The following is an 18327-nucleotide window of genomic DNA, read 5'->3' as shown; positions in this document are numbered from 1 at the left end:
TATAGAATTATAGGTTAGAAATAACTTCACATCTAAATATTGAACACATTATTTTACTAACTTGTAGCACCTATTGAGAAATTAACACCTGATTCCTATTCCTTTGTAATTTTATTACTTCTGGAAACTGTTGTGGTCATCTCATTAATTCCCAGTGTTCTGGAATTTCTCTGTGATATTCCTTGGTGTGTGAATCTTTCTTCATTCATTTTGTTATGTGTGTTGTCAATAGGCTCTTTGAAGATTCATATCCTACAGTTCTGGGAATTTTTTCTGGTTTTTCCTTAGATAATTTTCTCTTCTTGGATTTTCTGTTCTTCGAGCTAGTCCTACTATTAGCTCATTGTTGGCCCTCTTGGACTGATTTTTTTCTTAATTAATTTGCTGTTTTCTGCACTGTCTCCCCTTCCCTGAGTTCCTTTTTCTGCTTCTCTGTTTTGGTGTTTCTCTCTTTGATGTTTGATTCTTTCCTTAAACGTTTATTGGCCCTTGGGTGACTGTTCAAGAATGAGTCACTAGGAAGCTCATTGGATACCTGGTGGGCAGGTTGGAGCTTCCTGACAGATGAGCCTCGCAGTGAGGAGATCAGGCCCCTATCAGTCTTTTTTTCTTGAGACTCCGAAAATGTCATTGTCTAAAGCTGGCATTTCCATGAGGATTCATCACTGGAGAAACTAAAATCTACGGCAGTGGGTATACATTGCTGATGTTCATGAGATGGAGGAAGAGATCAAGGGTCCTGTAGTTTAATATGTAGACCTTCAGCCTAATACCTTGTTTTCCGGCCTGTGCCTCATCACCACCAACCCAAGTTGAACATAACTACTCTCAGGCAGGGACTGTCTGCATGTCTTTAATTCCCCCTTTTCACACAACTGTCTTTAGATAGTTTAAGGGGTTCAATTCCAACATAGAAGATAGCTGTTAAGAAACTGAGCCATTTGATTGATGTGAGCACATTGTTTTGACCTAATGCTATGCATGTTCACTTCAGGAACCCTTATTCTGAAAGCATAAAAGAAATGTTAGCAACGTTTGGAACTGCTACTTATAAGGTGGGATTAAAAGTTCATCCCAATGAAGAGGATCCCCGTGTGCCCATAATGTGTTGGAGTAGTTGTGCATATACCATCCAAAGCATAGGTAAGAGATTTAGAATTGTGTCTTTAAATCTAAAGCATACATTGACATGAGTTGTGTGCAGATTTAAATGTGTATTTAAATGAGATATTTAAAGTGGGCAACAGTTTTAAGCAATAATATAAAAACTTTGAAGCAGGAAGTGTAGTATACTGACAAAATATTAGATTGACAGTTTATAAATTAACCACAGCCACAAGAGCGCTCATTTTAGTGGTGGTTATAGCTGCTAGTCAGTCAGAGTAATGTGTTTTCACTTTTACTTCTCATGCACAGTTAATTCTTGTGAAATGACTTAAAGATTTCAAAACCTGACAATATTATGCTTTCGGCAGAAAGAATGTTTTTTTACTTTTTTTAAAACTTGAAATATACAAAGCATGAAATTTATCATCTTTACTATTTTTAACCACAGAAAGAATTTTAAGTGATGAAGATAAACCATTGTTTGGTCCTTTGCCTTGTAGACTGGTAAGTTATTACTCGATCCATGGAATGGGAAAGTAGAAATTAGGTTGTTCTGCTCTTTTTAATCCAAAAAACCTGTAATGGTTATTTAAGCATAGATTTATTCCTTTTGTAGTAAAACCCATTTTCTATAACAATATTGAAGCAGTAATGTTTGTAATTTAATTTTTCATGATTTTTCATTTAAATAGACTTCATCTCTTTTGGTTAAACATGTAGAAAGATGGGGGAAAAAACTAAAAACAAAGTGCTTGTTCTTAAATTTTTAGTTCTATAGTTGGAAATACTGAACAGAACATATCCTCTACCACATTTGACTACCTGTTGTAAGCAATGTGTAAATAAATACAAATTAATGTCAGAACAGAGTAATTTAATGCCTGGAAGAGTGAAGGAATATACAGCTAAAGCTTGCTCATTTTTACTGTGTAGCTAGTATCAGCTTCATTTACTACATACTGTTCAAACTTACAGTTGTAAAAATGCATGTAATTTTATTCATGTAACATCACCTGAGGAGCTTTTAAAAATGCCTAGGCCCTACCTCAGGTCAGTTAAATCAGAGTGTCTGAAGATGGGCCCCAGGCATTAATATTTTTTAAAAGCTTTGCCCAAGGCCAGGATTGAGAACCACTGATATAAGAGCGATCTTTGGAGTTTTTAAAAATACAGACACCTGGGTCACTTTGACTTATTAAGTTGGAATATTTAGGAGTACACCCTGGTATTAAAACTGCCCTGAATTGTATTCTTATAGTAAATCAGTAGAATAGCAGTTACTGTAGTCTTAGCTATGATATGTGATGGGTAGGATGTGACTAGCAGTGTTGACTGTGACACTTTTTTGCTGTAGTAAATAAAGAGTTGATAAATATGCTGATAAGGCTGTCACAAATGTATAGAATAGAGTTTATTTTATCTGGTTTTTAAGGCAGTTCTTCCATTTTCTAGATTCTATATACTTCACACTACCTCTTTGGCAGCCTATTTCTCTGCTAATATGATTGTGTGTAATCTGTTTATATTGATTGTTATACCAGTCAGCCTTGCATCCCTGAAATAATCCCAACTTGGTCATGTAGAGCAGGGGTCCCCAACCTCCGGCTGCGAACTGTACCGGTCCTGTCAGGAACTGGGCAGCAGAGCAGGAGGTGAATACCGGCAAGCGAGTGAGGCTTCATCTGCTGCTTGCCGTCACTTGCATTACCACTGGAACCATCCATCCCCACCCTCACCCTGCCACCCCTGTCTGTGGAAAAATTGTCCACAAAACTTACCCCTGGTGCCAAAAAGGCTGGCAACCACTGATGTAGAGTAGCCTTTTTATATAACATTATATTTGATTTGCTTATATTTTATCTAAGTTTATTTTTCTATGAGAAATTTCTAAGAGAAATTTAATTTTTTGAAGTATATAGTATATAGCCATTAGGGACAAACTTCTATTTTTTTGACTTCCACTTTTTATCATCATTGATCTTTGTCTCCTATATCAGATGATAAGGGACCTTCATAAGGTGGTTTATCTTTCCCCCAACCTATTGATTTCTGTGACATTCCTGGTTTTCTCCCTATCTTGCTGGCAGCTTCTTCTCCATCTGCTTTCCCTCCTTTGTCCTATAAATATTATTTTAAACCCCCAGAGTTTGGCCCATGACTCAGTCATGATATTCTTCCCTGCTCAGCCCTGTGACTCTGATTTGAGTTACTTCCAAATGATTCCCACCTGTGTATCTCCAAGCCTGATCTGTTACCATATTGCCTGCTTTATTTTTCTCACCTGGATCTCCTAAAGGCACCTCAAATTGAACAATCCAACTTAATTTTGCTTCCTGTATTCAGTGTCTAGTTAATGCCACCACTGTCCATCCAGGTGACCGGGCCAGAATCCTGGAGGTGCTTTAGGATGCACCATTTGGTCTGGATGTTCATCTCCGGTTGATCAGCAGAGATTGTTGAATTCCTCTCCTGCAAATTTGAATTTCCCTCTCCTGAAATTTGTCCTATTTCTTCTATTCAGTTTATTTGGTTCAGCCCTGTATCTTTTCATGCCTATATTATTATGATCATAACCATAATAATAAGATTATTATGATCATAACCATAATATTATTATAATCATAATGATAAGATTATTATAATATACCAATATTAATATATGTATAATTATATATTTTATAATTGTAATTATAATTTTGTTATATTTATAATTATATAATATAATGATGTTAATATTAATTTAATTATTATTAATATTATAATTATATAATGATGATAATAAGATTCTCTACCCTGAATCTCACTTTCTTCTAATGTACCATCAGAGGGGTTCTCCAAAAAGTAACCCCAATCATACATCTTAAATGTTATTTCTCCATTATCACTCACTTCCTGCCAGTCTCCACATCCATTGTCCAGGATTGCAGAATCATTACTGGTCCCCAGATGCTAGTTCCAGGCTTTTGCCTCTGCTCAAGTGCCAAAGCAGACAGCTCCTCTTTAAGAAGCTCTTCAAGCTTTGTCTTCCCTGGGAAATTTCTGAGCCATGAATGGGAGCTCATCTGGGATCCTGCCTCCTTTAGTTGTCCCCACCCCCCTTTTCTTTCCCTTCCCACCCTCAAGGCTGTGAGCTCCTTGACAGAAGCAGTTGGGAGGGTTGAGTTTTCATTTTAAGATCTTCAAAACCAAAACTAGTGTATGGTAGGTCCTCAATATCTACTGAACCAAACAACATTATAGAAAATTTAGAAAATAGAGAAGTAGGAAGAAAACTTAAGTCAGTCACCCATTTGTCTTTTTTCATTACCATGTTTATACTTTTATTATAATAGATATTTACATGTAGTTTTGTTCCTACTATATTCTTCACTTTAAAGTTTTCTTTAAAACTATATATTGTTGCTACATAGTCCCTATAACAGTTTTTGATGTTTACTGACACCCTGATTTTATACAGCCATCTTCCATGAAGTTTCCCCAGTATTGGGAGTATTTCCCATATTTTAGTGTATTTCTTTAGACTAAATACAAAGAAATACTGCTTCACATTCCTGAGAGTCTCTGTTGTTTACTGTCTGTCTTGACGCGTGTATCCTTGTTAACTTTTCCATATAGAACTAGCAGCATGGTGATAGGAGATAACTTTGTTTTATTCAGCGTACAATTAGATATTTTCTATTCCATTCATTTCACGTTAGAGACATGTTGGTAAAGGTGTCATAAGATTCAGTACCATACCATCTAGAGATTTCATTGTGCTTCCAACTTTACTTCAATTAGCTATGCTTTGAACGAGCATTCCTAGAAGAGAACGACTTCATATGCTGGCTTCTTTGTTAACTGTGTCAGTCTCTATTTCAGGATGACTGTCTCAGGTCACTAACAAGATTTGCTGGAGCACATTGGACAGTGGTGTCACTTTCAGTGGTGCAAGGACACTTTTGTAAACTTTTTGCATGTGAGTATTAATAGATGTACCATATGTGTTAGGGTAATTTCTCATCTTCTGTAATTTTGTTTTTAGTAATGAAACTTTCCTCCACTATGAAAAAATATTTTGGTAATACTGTTTGTCTTATATGCAAGTTCCAGCTATGAATTCATTTATAGCTTGCAAAAAATAAATTCAAGTTAGGTTATATGCATGTTAAAAATAATTTAATACTTACATTGATATAAAAATATGATCTCGTATTTTTCTTTAAATATCAGCATTGGTGCCTGGTGACAACCACAGAGACCTTCCATGCATATTAGATATCGACATGTTTCATTTATTGGTGGGTATTTTATAATTTGTGTTTGAAATTCTCTCTGTCATACTCTGTAGCTTTATCTTAGACTTGAGTAATGTAGAAACAGACAAGAGGAATTATCATCTATTGTTCTTTAACTACTTCTGAGTATAATTCTTTTCTGAAGATACTTAAAAAAAAAAAGGTTAAGAAATCTAGTTGAGAGACTTGACCTGGGTGTCTAATCCAGTCTCTTTCATTTTTGCCTTGTGGCTGAGGTCAGTACTGTAACCTCTCTATGCTTTTTACAATAAAGAAGTAAAAATAACACTGGTAATGTAAGGGCTACTGCCAGCCCATATAGTGGTTTGGGGCAGATACAGCCTTTTGGTTCCACTGCTTAGTAACAGACAGTCCCTTTGTGTGATTTAGGGCAAGTCTTGTCTTCTGAGCAAGTGCAGTCTGGTGCTAGATCAGCACTGGTCAAGCAATGCATGGCTGAAGTTTAGCCCCACCTCAACCAGGCTCCCTTTCACAGGACACTGAGTATACCACCACACACAGCAGCCCCAATGCTGCTCCCTTAATCACTTTTGGGCATCAGATTCTATACCTTTAAGTTAGTTAATACCTACCTGATATGATTGTGTCAAAACTCAGTGGGATAATCAATGCAGAGCTCTTAGAGCAATGTGTCCCTAGTAAATATTAGCCATTGTTACTGTTCCCATTTCTCCTTTGAGAACTACCACCACTGACACCATCATACAGGCAGCAGGAGACTCACAATGGAGCTAGCATTTAGTGGGCACCTGCCTGCTTTCACATTCATCTTCGTTTAGTCTTTACATCCTTACTACTAAGGTTTTTAATCCTAAGGTATTAAAAACACATATATTATCTCCAGTTTACCAGCAGGGAAACTAAGACTCAGAAGAATTATATAAAAGGCTCATAATAGAATCTGGGATTCATACTTGGATCTTTGTGGGTCAAAAATTCATGCTTTTTCTGCTGCTTACTACCTAGAAAGATTTCAAGCTTTATTTCTGTTATTATTAACAATAAATGTAAATAGGGGAATCACTGGATAAATGAGATAAAAATGTTCTAAATAATTGTCTTTAGTCAGTCCTAGTGGAATTTCTAACACATGTACCCTTTAAGAACAATAGATTTCTTAAGAGGAGGAACTGAGATCCTTAACAGAAGGATCGCATTAAGAAAGTGCAAATGTGTTCCGCAGTGAAAGGAAAGGTGCTGTGTCTGACCCTGTGTTTGCTGTCCAGGTGGGCTTGGTCCTTGCCTTCCCTTCGCTGCAGTGTCAGGACTTTTCAGGGATCAGCCTGGGCACTGGGGACCTTCACATTTTCCATCTGGTTACCATGGCACACATCGTTCAGATCTTACTTACCTCGTGTACAGGTAACTCCTTTTTGTCAGATTCTTAAACAAAATAATTGAGTTTTCTCAGCTTAAAAAAGACACAGTACTGAATGAAAAGGTGCTTGGATGAGAATAATACATAAATTTATAATAAGGCTACTTGTAACAGTAAACAGTGAAATAAACAATAAAAATCTGTTTATCCTCATGTGAAAATTTTTGAAACCATTTCCCTTCTGTTAAAAATCCCTTAGTGATGTGAATGTTTTTACTTATTTTTTTTTATTTCACATGTTTAGTAATATTTGAGTACTACAGACTATATATTTAGCAGGTTTTACTCACCACTTGCTGCCCTGCACCCTGGGGCACATTCACGTCCTCTGCCTAAGAGGTTCCTTGTTACGATAGTAAACTGTGCTCCAGCCTGAGGGGTGAAAGTTCTGTGTGTTTCGTGGGAGCATTTTCATATTACATGTGACTGGGTGAATATATTTGAGTGCTTAAATGATGTGGTCAGCAATCCACTTAGTAGGCAAATGCAGGGTACTAGTATTGCCTTGTCTTTCAGAAAAGAGTGGCATGGATCAAGAAAATGCTGCTGGCAAAGAAGAAGAACTAGCAGTTCTTGCTTTGTGTAAAATGATTCAGCAGTATACAGGAAGGTGAGGTCATACATTCTCTTTATATGATAGGCAGTTCCCCAAATATTAGGAGGCGATAGCATGAAAAAGGAACTCATTTGGGGCTTCCATGGTGGCGCAGTGGATAGGAATCTGCCTGCCAATGCAGGGCACACGGGTTTGATCCCTGGTCTGGGAGGATTCCACAGGCTGTAGAGCAGCTAAGCCCCTGCGCCACAACGACTGAAGCCTGCGCACCTAGAGCCTGGGCTCCACAACAAGAGAAGTCACCGCAGCGAGAAGCCCACGCACCACAACTGGAGGGTAGCCCCCACTCACCACAACCAGAGGGAGCCTACGTGCAGCAGGGAAGACCCAGCACAGCCAAAAATAGAGAACTATCGCAATGTGTACATGTCAGAAAAAGAGGGGGGCAAATGGAATTTGTTTGTTAAATAAAGGAAATTGCTATCTGTTGATATATTTAAAAAAGAAGATGGGGGATCTGCAGGACTCCCGAACTTTAATATACTAACATGATTGGGAATCTCTGCAAGAAGGGTAATATACAGTGCTTCCCACACATTTTTAAGATAATGTCCAGGGCTGGTAGAAGTTCTCAGAACTCATATGTTATTGAGGCCGTTGTGATTTAATTACAACAGTTTCACTTGGCTTTCCAATAGTAGATCTCAGGAACCATACTGTTTGTTCTTTAACTAAATTATCCTATTTCTGAGAATCCATATTAACAAAATAATCCACATATAGAAAAACCTGTAGACATTGATATTATTTATATTAGAGTTTAAAGCAATCTAAGAGTTTGCTTACAGGGGAGTAATTCAGTGTAGGTTATGATAGGTATTATCCAGAGTATTAAAACTCTGATAAAAATTATGGTTTATGGTATTCTGAAAAATGTGGGGGTTTTTTATGTTAATTTTAAATTTCATGTTACGCTTATAACTGTGTTAGACTGATTAGTATGAAAGTAGTTTGCCGAAAGAATACTCGCTAATATAAAAGTTACAGGATAATGGATAGTGTTTTTATTTTCCAGATTTTCTCTTTATGTAGCTATATTACTTTTATAAATTTTAATAACAGTGTGGAAGGTATATCACCAGTTACACTTGATATCCTGTAATAGTCAGGGCTACCCACACCTTTGACACCAATCTGCTGTCACTTCCAAATAGCAGTTGTCTGTTTTCACACTGTGCTGTAACTAGAATGAATCATTTTTAAATTAAGTTTCCCACTTATCATTTTTCTCTTTTTTAGTGCCTTGAAAGAAATGCCATCTGGTTGGCATCTGTGGAGGAATGTCAAAGCTGGAATCATGCCTTTTCTGAGGTGTTCTGCTTTGTTTTTCCATTACTTAAATGGAGTTCCTTCCCCACCTGAAATTCAAGGTAATTTCTTTTTTCTTTTTTTGATAATTTCTAATTTATTTCAAAATGTAGGAAATGTGTGTTGTCTTTCACTCCAGCAATTTCAGAATTAAAATGCATTGCAAAAATTAAAACTTACTAAACTTTAGATCGTAGCTAGTTGAGTGGTGATGTACAAAATTATAGAATTAAATGCATATTTATGTAAGTATCTGATTTTATTTGGATCTCAGTAATGTACTGATTTTTTACATGTATAAAAATATAGTTTTGCTGTCGGATGTTAAAATGTTCAAGTATATATTATTTATAAAATGGGTTCTTAAGATTTTAAAAAGGGAAAACTGAAATTCAACTGGTTTTTACACGAGACATGTGGCATTGAGGTTCAAAATACTCATAATTGCACGTATATCTCATTTTAATATAGGAGTTAATTTGCTGTTTCACAGTTGTTCACTGTGTTCTGCTTCAATTCATTTCTTGAAAGTAGTGTAAAGGTAGACTTAGAGTATCTCGTAGTGCCTGGCCCAGAGCATGGGGTACCTGCATGTATTGTCACTCTACCAGTGTGTTGAATAGCGTCTCCATCTATCTAGTTGTCCAGGCACCATTGAGAACGGTTTAGACTTCCTAATCATTTGCAGTGATGATTAAGTGAATGTTTAAATCCATCTCTCAGTGATAAAGTTGTCTTATATTTCTGTACTGCTCTATACTTTTCTGGAGCTCCCCATATGTTATTTTTGTCATTTAATGTTCACAAATAACCCCATAAAGTGTATCACACAGGACAAGTGTCCCATTTTGCATATGGTAGTACTGAAACATCAAGAAATTGTGGCCAGTTTAGTAAAGGAGTCGCCTGACTCTATGGATTCCTTCCTGTGCCATCTTATTTACTTCCAGGTTATGTACCTGGCCAAATTGAACTCTTCCGTCTTGTGCTTTTTTGTTGTTTGTTTTAAACTCTGCTGTTGCTTACTCTAATATAGAATCTGCTCTTAATTGTTATATCTGTATCTCTTTCCTTCTCTATTTGCAGTTTCTGGAACAAGCCATTTTGAACATCTATGTAACTATCTTTCCCTGCCAAACAACCTTCTTTGTCTTTTTCAAGAAAATAAGGAGATAATGAAATTACTGATTGAAAGGTAATGATGATACAATTTTCTTCTTTATGTTACAATAAATATATATATATATTTGGAAACACATATTTTACCAAATTCTCAGATAGTGAGCCTGGCAAAATTCAATCCTTGTGATTCATTAGGCCTTCTTAGTTAAGGGTTTACCTTTGTGACAAGATTTTTGCCAGGCCCAGTGAATAGCATAAGTAGATTTGCCTGGACAGAGAATAGTAGTGGAGATGTTTATTTCCTCGTACATTTAGTTCTAGCCCTTCAAAAGTAAAAATGTTTTATTTTTTCCTCCATTTACATTAAAGTTGGTGTCATAACATCGAAGTTAAAAGATACCTGGAAGGTGAAAGAGACGCTATAAGGTAGGTTGCTGCTGCTGCTGCCACTGCTAAGTCGCTTCAGTCGTGTCCGACTCTGTGCAACCCCATAGACGGCAGCCCACCAGGCTCTGCCTTCCTTGGGATTCTCCAGGCAAGAACACTGGAGTGGGTTGCCATTTCCTTCTCCAATGCATGAAAGTGAAAAGTGAAAGTGAAGTCGCTCAGTTGTGTCCGACTCTTAGCGACTCCATGGACTGCAGCCTACCAAGCCCCTCCGTCCATGATATTTTCCAGGCAAGAGTACTGGAGTGGGTTGCCATTGCCTTCTCCATAAGGTAGATTAAAGATCGTCAAACCTCTTGGTTGCGGGCAGGAGGTAGGGAGGAAGCAGGATACAAGTGTACAGTACTGTCTGTTGTCCTGATAATTTTTATGCTGAGTTCTTTAAGTCAAATGTGAATCCTAAGGCCTGGTGTTATAAGAGTGCATTTTAAATTTCTTGCTATAGCTTCTTGCTGCTGTAGTAGCAGCTAGTTTCCTTTATTTGACTAAGTCAAGAGTTACTTTGTTATCGTTAAACAATATGTCCTCCTATTAACTGAGTTTTTGTGTGGTTTTTGTTTTGTTTTGTTTCTAGTTATCCAAGAGAATCTAACAAATTAATAGACCTTCCAGAGGATTACAGCAGCCTCATTAATCAAGCATCTAATTTCTCGTAAGTTTTGATATTAGCTTATTGAGCGTTTCCTGCCACTGTAAACACTTGTTCTCTACACAGAATGTGAAAGATTTTGCTGTTCTCTTCAGTTTGGGTAGAGAAATTGTAACATCAGAAGGACTTTACACTATTTAACTCATAAAAGAATGATCCCACCATCTTACAGAATAAAATAGGAGAAACAGGATGCTGAGGAACAAGTTTGATTCATTACAGTTTATCTAAACCATTTGCACTTTAAGTAACACATTAACTACAGATAGTTATATTCCTAAGCAGTATATATTATTTTGCATATATCATTATTTTAAGCTTTAAAATAACATTGTACCTCTTCCTGTGGCTTTTTTCACTAGCATTGATTGTAAGATTTACTTACACATTTGACATACATAATTTTTAATTCATCACTTTTCACTGTTGTATAGCGTTTCATTATCTGAGAGTAGCAGCATTTACCTATTTTTCCCTCCTATTGATAATTTTATTTCTCCTTTCTCCAATTGATTGTTTCCAGTACCTGATGTTGGTGTATATGAGTGAGATGTTATCTATTCCAGAGTGAATTTGCCTGGGCTGTAGTCTGTATGGATCTTCAGCTCTACTTGATATTGCAGAATTTCTTCCCAGGACAGTTTTACCACCATCAGCTCTTTAGTCTTCACTTGTACTTTTTTTATTCCCTGAAGGTGCCCCAAATCAGGTGGTGATAAGAGCAGAGCCCCAACTATGTGCCTTGTATGCGGAACCCTGCTGTGCTCCCAGAGCTACTGCTGCCAGACGGAGTTGGAAGGGGAGGACGTGGGGGCATGCACTGCTCACACCTATTCCTGTGGTTCTGGGGTGGGCATCTTCCTGAGGTAAGGCCCTGGAAAGAGCTTTCTAGTTTTAGATCTGCCGCAATAGATGGCCTGTTGAGGAATGGACACGAGAAACTGCTACATTGAAGAGGATTAGAGGCCACCGTTTTTATTCATTTGAGGAAAACGGGGAGTCTTGTCTCCACAACTCATATTTGGCTCATGCTAACTCTGTGCTGATTCTTCCATTGTCATTTCCATCCCCATGACAGTTCTGTTCTTCTTTCTTTGCACCTCGTTCTAATGTGAAACTGCTAACTGTCTTTGATTTTCTACCCAGACACAGTCAGAATTACTTACTTCTTTTGTTGTAATGGCAGGATTCACACATACCACAGGCTGATGCAGGTGGTTGTGTGTATTCAGCAGTGTACGGCAGATGCTTACTAGTGACTGTACGAGGCATTGAGAATGCAGTGGTCAACACAACAGACAAAAATCTCTGTTTTCATGGAGTTCATTTTCTCGTGAGGGAGATAGAAGATAAGAATTTAGAAAGTGATCCATGCAGAAGAGAAAAAATAAGGCAGGGAGGGGAATATGAAATGGCAGCTAAGGTGGATTTTATTATAGATAGGAAACCACAGAAGGTCCCTGGGAAGGTGTCTTGAATAAAAACCTAAAGAAGAGGGGAGAACATCCTAGGGTGCAGTGAGCAGCAAGTGCAGAATTGCTGGGGGTGTGCCTGCCATGTTCAAGAAACAGAAAGGACAAAATTCTTCAAACTGTGTTCTAAAAATGGATACATTTTATTTAAAAAATAATACCTCCGTAAAATTTATTTAAGAAAAGAAGGAATTCCCTGGCAGTCCAGTGGTTAGGACTCCAAGCTTTCACTGCCGAGGGCATGGGTTCAATCCCCGGTCCAGGAACTAAGATCCCACAAGCTGTACAGGATGGCCAAGAGAACACAGCATGGAGGCTACTGCCACTGGAGCAGCAAGTACAGTGGGGAGAGTCATGGGCTTGGGATGGCCCCTTGACATCTCTGAGTGAGATGGAAGCTGTCACAGGGCCTGAAGGAAAGAAGTGACGTGAGTTTGAGCTCCTCTGGGACATAGATTTTAGGCACGTCTTAGTACCCCCAATATACTACAGGTTCTCAGTAAATGTTGAATTGAGCTGAATTACTAACACCAGAAAAAGTTAAGCAAACCTCTCAACAGAATCAGGAAGCTTTCTTTTAAAACCCTTAGGAGAAATACGAAAGTAGCGGTTTACTTTGTTCAGCATATTTCAGAATGCTTTTGGTCGAGTTGGGGTTGCTTTTTGTTTAGGTCAACATAATTTATAATGTCTGTGTACCATTTTTTTAATGAATAATTTTCTCATAATAGTGGTTGATACATCAGTAACTACTTTTAGAAGTTAACGTTTTCATATTTAACTTTTTCAGTGCCAGTTTTATATGAGTTGTTGAAATCTAATCCTAAATATCCCTCCTCATCCTTATATTGATAACAATATAGTCCTTTTAGTTATTTTTAATATTTAGGCATGTGTTGAGAGGGGAGTTGGGGAGAGAATGGATACACACATATATCTATGGCTAAGTCCCTTCACTGTCCACCTGAGACTGTCAAGTGTCTCTACTATAAATACTGCTTGCCTCAGCACCAGTTTTGTTTGTGTACATTTATTTATTGATGTATAATTGACTTAGGATACTGCAGTAGTTTCAGGGTACATCACAGTGATATAGGGGTTTTTTGTTTTGTTTTTTTGCAGATTATATTTCATTATAGGTTATTAGAAGTTACTGGGTATAATTCCCTGTGCTGTACAGTAAATCCTGATTGTTCATCTATGTTATGTATAATAGTTTGTTAACCCCATACTTCTGGTGGTTTTGTTGATTTCTCTAGGACTTCAGTCCATTTGTAACTGAATCCAAATCTTGGTTCCTAATATATAAATTGGTCTCTCTACAGAGTACGAGAATGTCAAGTACTATTTTTAGCTGGCAAAACCAAAGGCTGTTTTTATTCTCCTCCTTACCTTGATGACTATGGGGAGACTGACCAGGGACTCAGGTAAGGCCCATCCTGGGGAACTACGTTGGCTGGCTCTGGGCCTCCAGGACCTTCAGCATGAGGTGATCCTGATGAACCCTGTGGTCTGGAGGCCTGCCTGCTACCTGCCCGGGGTGCTAGCACAAGTGGCTGTTGTCTATGGACTCTTTCAAGGAAGCTCCCCTTGCTGTCCGGTTCGCCATTCCCATTGCTAGCCCTCAGAAAGTCATGAGGGCCATCACGATACATAAGGGGGAGAAAATGGGGCAGAGTGCAACTTTTTTCCATGTCTCACTCCAGAGAACTGTTTGAATGGTCCTGTGGCATTAAGCGCTGCAGGGGGAGCACAGTGTGACTTGTGCAGTTTTGTGTGTGAGACCCGGTATTCTTCAGGTGACAAAAAAAGAGCAAATCTTAACTGATGAGAGAAGCACTTATCTTACTACATAAGAATCTGGGGGACAAAGACTTAGAACATATAGAGCAATAAACAGTATCTGGGGCAGTATTCTACTCAGGTAGCACCTATTGAGTACTCTTGCCTGGAAAATCCCATGGATGGAGGACCCTGGTAGGCTGCCGTCCATGGGGTTGCAAAGAGTCGGACACGACCGAGCGACTTCACTTTCACTTTTCACTTTCATGCATTGGAGAAAGAAATGGCAACCCACTCCAGTGTTCTTGCCTGGAGAATCCCAGGGACGGGGGAGCCTGGTGGGCTGCTGTCTATGGGGTCGCACAGAGTCGGACACGACTGAAGCGACGCAGCAGCAGCAGCAGCAGCACCTATTGCATCAAGAGCAGTATACGAACAGTAGTTCCTTTGAGCACTATTAAGGAATTTTCAGATCGTTTATTTTTGCCAAAATGGGGTAAAAATCTTAACCTAGATGTAGCTTCCCAGGCTTGGGGAGCAGAAGTTGAAGGCCTGAAAACCAAGGCAAGATAAGTAGTTGGGCTCCCCAGACACTTGACTGACTGCAGGGACACACTTGTGCCACCAGTTGGTGGTCCAACCTGGTGCTCTGAGAAATGCCTTAGAGCCCTTAACTTTGGGGTGATTTGTTACATGACCACTGGTAACTGAGAGTTTTATTTCTGTCTCTTCTGACTTCTGGGTATTCCTTGCCTATTCCAGATGAGTTCCTGGTATATTTCTAATGACTCTGTGCCACCCCTACCATCCCCCTTCCTCCCATACCACCATAAGCACGGGGCTGACTCCTGCGGGCCTCAGTCCGGTGCCACCTCCTCAGAGAAGTCCTCCCTGACCACCCTGGCTAACGTGGCCTCTGAGGAGGTTTGTCACATTGGCCAGTTTGATTTTCTTAGCCCACGTTATGACCCAGAGTCCCTGTGTTTACCTGCCTACTGCCTGTCTCCCGGGCTAGTTTTATGTGGCCGGGACAGTGAACTAGCATATAACAGGTTCTAAATAAATACTGTTGGATGAATAAATGGAAGAATGAATGAAAAAAGAAATGAGCCAAACAGGAAAAAAAAGGAAAGAAAAAGAAATGTGGGCTCTTAAGAGGAGGAGCCCTGGATGGAGAGAGGACTGCTGCTCTGAGTCAGGAGCCAAGGCCTCAGGCTCACCAACTCCTATTCTCTGGTTAAGTTGGAAACCAGAGTTATTCATGTTTAGCTGCTTTGCTTAAACATTGGATCTAAAAGACATACTTGGAAGAACATTTTTACCTGTGTAATGTTTTCATCCTCCCCCTTACTCCCTGTTTTACATTTTACCAACAAAATGGACAATGAATGCATAGTTTTAGCCTCTCAACGTTCACCTCCTGCTCAACCCCACCCTCCTGTTCCTCACCCCAGCCTGAATCAGTGTAGTTTATTTGTTTTCCTCTTCTTTTCTGCACTTACTCCCCTTCAGCTGCTCCTAGCAAACGGTCAGAGCTAACATATTAATAGCCACAGACGCCTGCCAAAGAGACATTTTGCAGAGGATCTAAAACCAATAAACTTGTTAACTTTGCCTAAACCAGGAAAGGTTGGAGTAGAATAGATGAATACACCACCAAATACCTCCTGAGTGACATGTGTCTTCTTTCTAGACGGGGAAATCCTTTACATTTGTGCAGAGAGCGATTCAAGAAGATTCAGAAGCTCTGGCACCAGCACAGTATCACAGAGGAAATTGGACACGCACAGGAAGCAAACCAGACATTGGTTGGCATTGACTGGCAACACCTATAGCTACGTCACTACCAAATACATGAACTTGGATTTTTGTAAACCAGCTGGCTTTTCAAGAAAGAAAATAGGAAATAGCTTCTTCTGAATTTGGAAATAAGTTATTTAAGCTTTTTTTTCCCCCCAATTTTTATTTTTATAGCTTCTGGCTCCAGGAACTAATGAAAATCATTTTCTGCCAGCAGATTTTCTTGCATCATTTGCTGTGTCCTTCAAACATAACTTCTTGAATTTTCGAATCCAGGAAGGAGCTTCTCTTCCTGGGCTGGACTCAGCCCATTTGCGGGCATCTGACTGCGTTTGACTGTTCCCCCGTCATCTGAGCCATGTCACATTACTGAACACAGGGAACTCCAGGCCGGAAGTGGATTCAACAGCAGCAGGAAGCAAAGTCTCTGGTCTTTTGGGGGTCACACTTCCTGGTCCCACTCAGTGACGCTCAACCTTGAGGCTGGGTCAGTGTACCCACAGCTGATGGGACCCTACCTCTAAGCAAAGCAGTGTATTTGGAAAGTGGCATTCCCTGTCTCCACTGGCTGTGAGGGGGTTGGGGGACACTCTTGCTGGAGGAGCCTGTGGGAATCCAAAGGGGAGATGGTGGTGTCTCTATGTGCCAGCTGATTTTCCGGGCTGTACAAGGTTGGATTCCCCCCTCTTTTTTTTTTTTTTTTTTTTGCAAGGCTTTTGGCTTTGAGGAAAAAATACTCGTTTTAAAGGGCTTTTTGAAAACTCAAAAGAGTATCCTAATTTTTCAGATAATATATTCTGTTATTTCTAAGACTAAGTTGGAAGAATGTATTCATCTAGAATCAAGCACTTGCAAAAAAAATGAGAATTCAGTGTTTTGAAATTCCCTCACCCCCACCCTTCCAGCATTTTCTGGAATAGATGAATTGCTGTTTACCTGCTAGTTCACTTAGGACATTCCTGGGACAGCCTGTGTACCCAGGCTTTTTATTATTTTTTAACCTTATTCTTACTAAGAGGTGCCTTCCTAGAATGATAGCCGCTTAGTAAAATAGTTTATAACCACGCCATGCCACACACCACTCTGCCGTGATCATGTGTGCTAAGAGCTTGGGTATGCAGAGAGTGATGGCAGGTTTGGTGGAGGAATCAGTTTGGAGTCTCTCTGAGGAGGGACTAAGGGATGAATGAGTAATAAGAGGTTTTTGGGCTTCTTTAGCCAATGCAGATAGCCATTTCGCTCAGTTTTCTTTGAACTGCGTCTGAAAGTTGCATCCTGCTCAGCTTTGCACCCTCCACAGTACACCCAGGAGGAAGGCCGGAAATCCAGACGCTCAGCTAAAGGCAGTGGGGGTGCAGAAGCCACACTCGCTACTTCACCGGGGTGGTGTATGAAGAACCCCTTCCTCTGAAAGGATGAACTGGACCCTTCGTGCCTGGGACTGACTCACCCATCTGAGAGGAGGCGCTTCTTGCCCAACAGGAAGAAAATCCACGTTAGAACCCAGCACTCATCCCCCTCTTCTGGCCTTTCTCCCTTTCTGGTGGTGTGGTCTGTGGATGGCATCATGATTTTAATGTTTATTTTGGCCTTGGTCACATCCCCACTCCTTTAGCTTTTAAGTCCAGCTTCTTTTGGCTTTTCTCCAGTTGTTAACCAAGCTTAAACTCCGAATAAAACCAGTTTTCTCCCTCTGTAGTAGCATTATAAACTTCTTCACTAAATCATAACAATACTTCAACTTTTAAAACTGACTTCATATAAGCCTGCTGTTAGCAGAGGGTGTCCCTGGATTCCGTTTTCTGAGAAGGTCAGGGAGTCTGAGAGAAAATGAATTTACATCAAGTAGCAACACACACCCTTTTATCTTCTGGTGTGTGTATCATTAAGCTAATTGTCTTCCCCAACTAAGGAATCATCTTAGTCTTATGATTTGTTCCGCATGTATTATGTTTATTGTAGAAATGTTTATATAAACATGCTTTCCATATCAGGGAAAAATCATATCTGTTTAATAAATTGGCTATAACTTTATTATCTGTGGACAACTTGTAAAATTGGGAATGTATCATATGTAAAAAGTTTAAAGATATCCAAATAAATGCTTTAGGTGTTGACATTACTTTGGGTCTGCCTACATTTCCTTTATTTTGTTTCACACGTAAAATGCAGTGGAATTGCCCCCCATGTCACCTTGCTACAAATAAAGTGGGACATCTGTATTAGCTTGAAGTTTAAGATGCTTATATTATTAGTGTCAGTAATTATGGCTGTTAGCCAAACTATTTTGACCTTCTGAAGAAAGCTTGCTCATCATTTCAGCTGATTAAGTCTCATATTGATTGACT

General features: G+C 39.2%; 1 protein-coding gene across 3 annotated transcripts in view; it reads left to right on the top strand.

The window, feature by feature from the left end:
• UBR2 (ubiquitin protein ligase E3 component n-recognin 2) overlaps positions 1-18101 on the top strand; it is a 108100-nt gene extending 89999 nt beyond the window's left edge. For all 3 annotated transcript variants that reach the window (XM_010863166.1, XM_010863163.1, XM_010863164.1), the window contains exons 35-47: positions 995-1143; positions 1556-1611; positions 4969-5065; positions 5320-5387; positions 6632-6767; positions 7300-7393; positions 8639-8769; positions 9794-9902; positions 10199-10255; positions 10851-10928; positions 11621-11791; positions 13723-13824; positions 15873-18101. In XM_010863166.1, the coding sequence (XP_010861468.1) occupies positions 995-1143; positions 1556-1611; positions 4969-5065; positions 5320-5387; positions 6632-6767; positions 7300-7393; positions 8639-8769; positions 9794-9902; positions 10199-10255; positions 10851-10928; positions 11621-11791; positions 13723-13824; positions 15873-16014 (1390 nt within the window). In that variant the 3' untranslated portion in view covers positions 16015-18101. The remainder of the gene's footprint in view (positions 1-994; positions 1144-1555; positions 1612-4968; positions 5066-5319; positions 5388-6631; positions 6768-7299; positions 7394-8638; positions 8770-9793; positions 9903-10198; positions 10256-10850; positions 10929-11620; positions 11792-13722; positions 13825-15872) is intronic.
• Positions 18102-18327: the final 226 nt, after the last annotated feature.

This window comes from Bison bison, unplaced genomic scaffold, assembly GCF_000754665.1.
Source record: "Bison bison bison isolate TAMUID 2011002044 unplaced genomic scaffold, Bison_UMD1.0 scf7180017864487, whole genome shotgun sequence".
Lineage (NCBI taxonomy): Eukaryota > Metazoa > Chordata > Mammalia > Artiodactyla > Bovidae > Bison > Bison bison.
The sequence above is the reverse complement of the archived record's forward strand: the minus strand, read 5'-3'. Positions and strand labels throughout refer to the sequence as shown.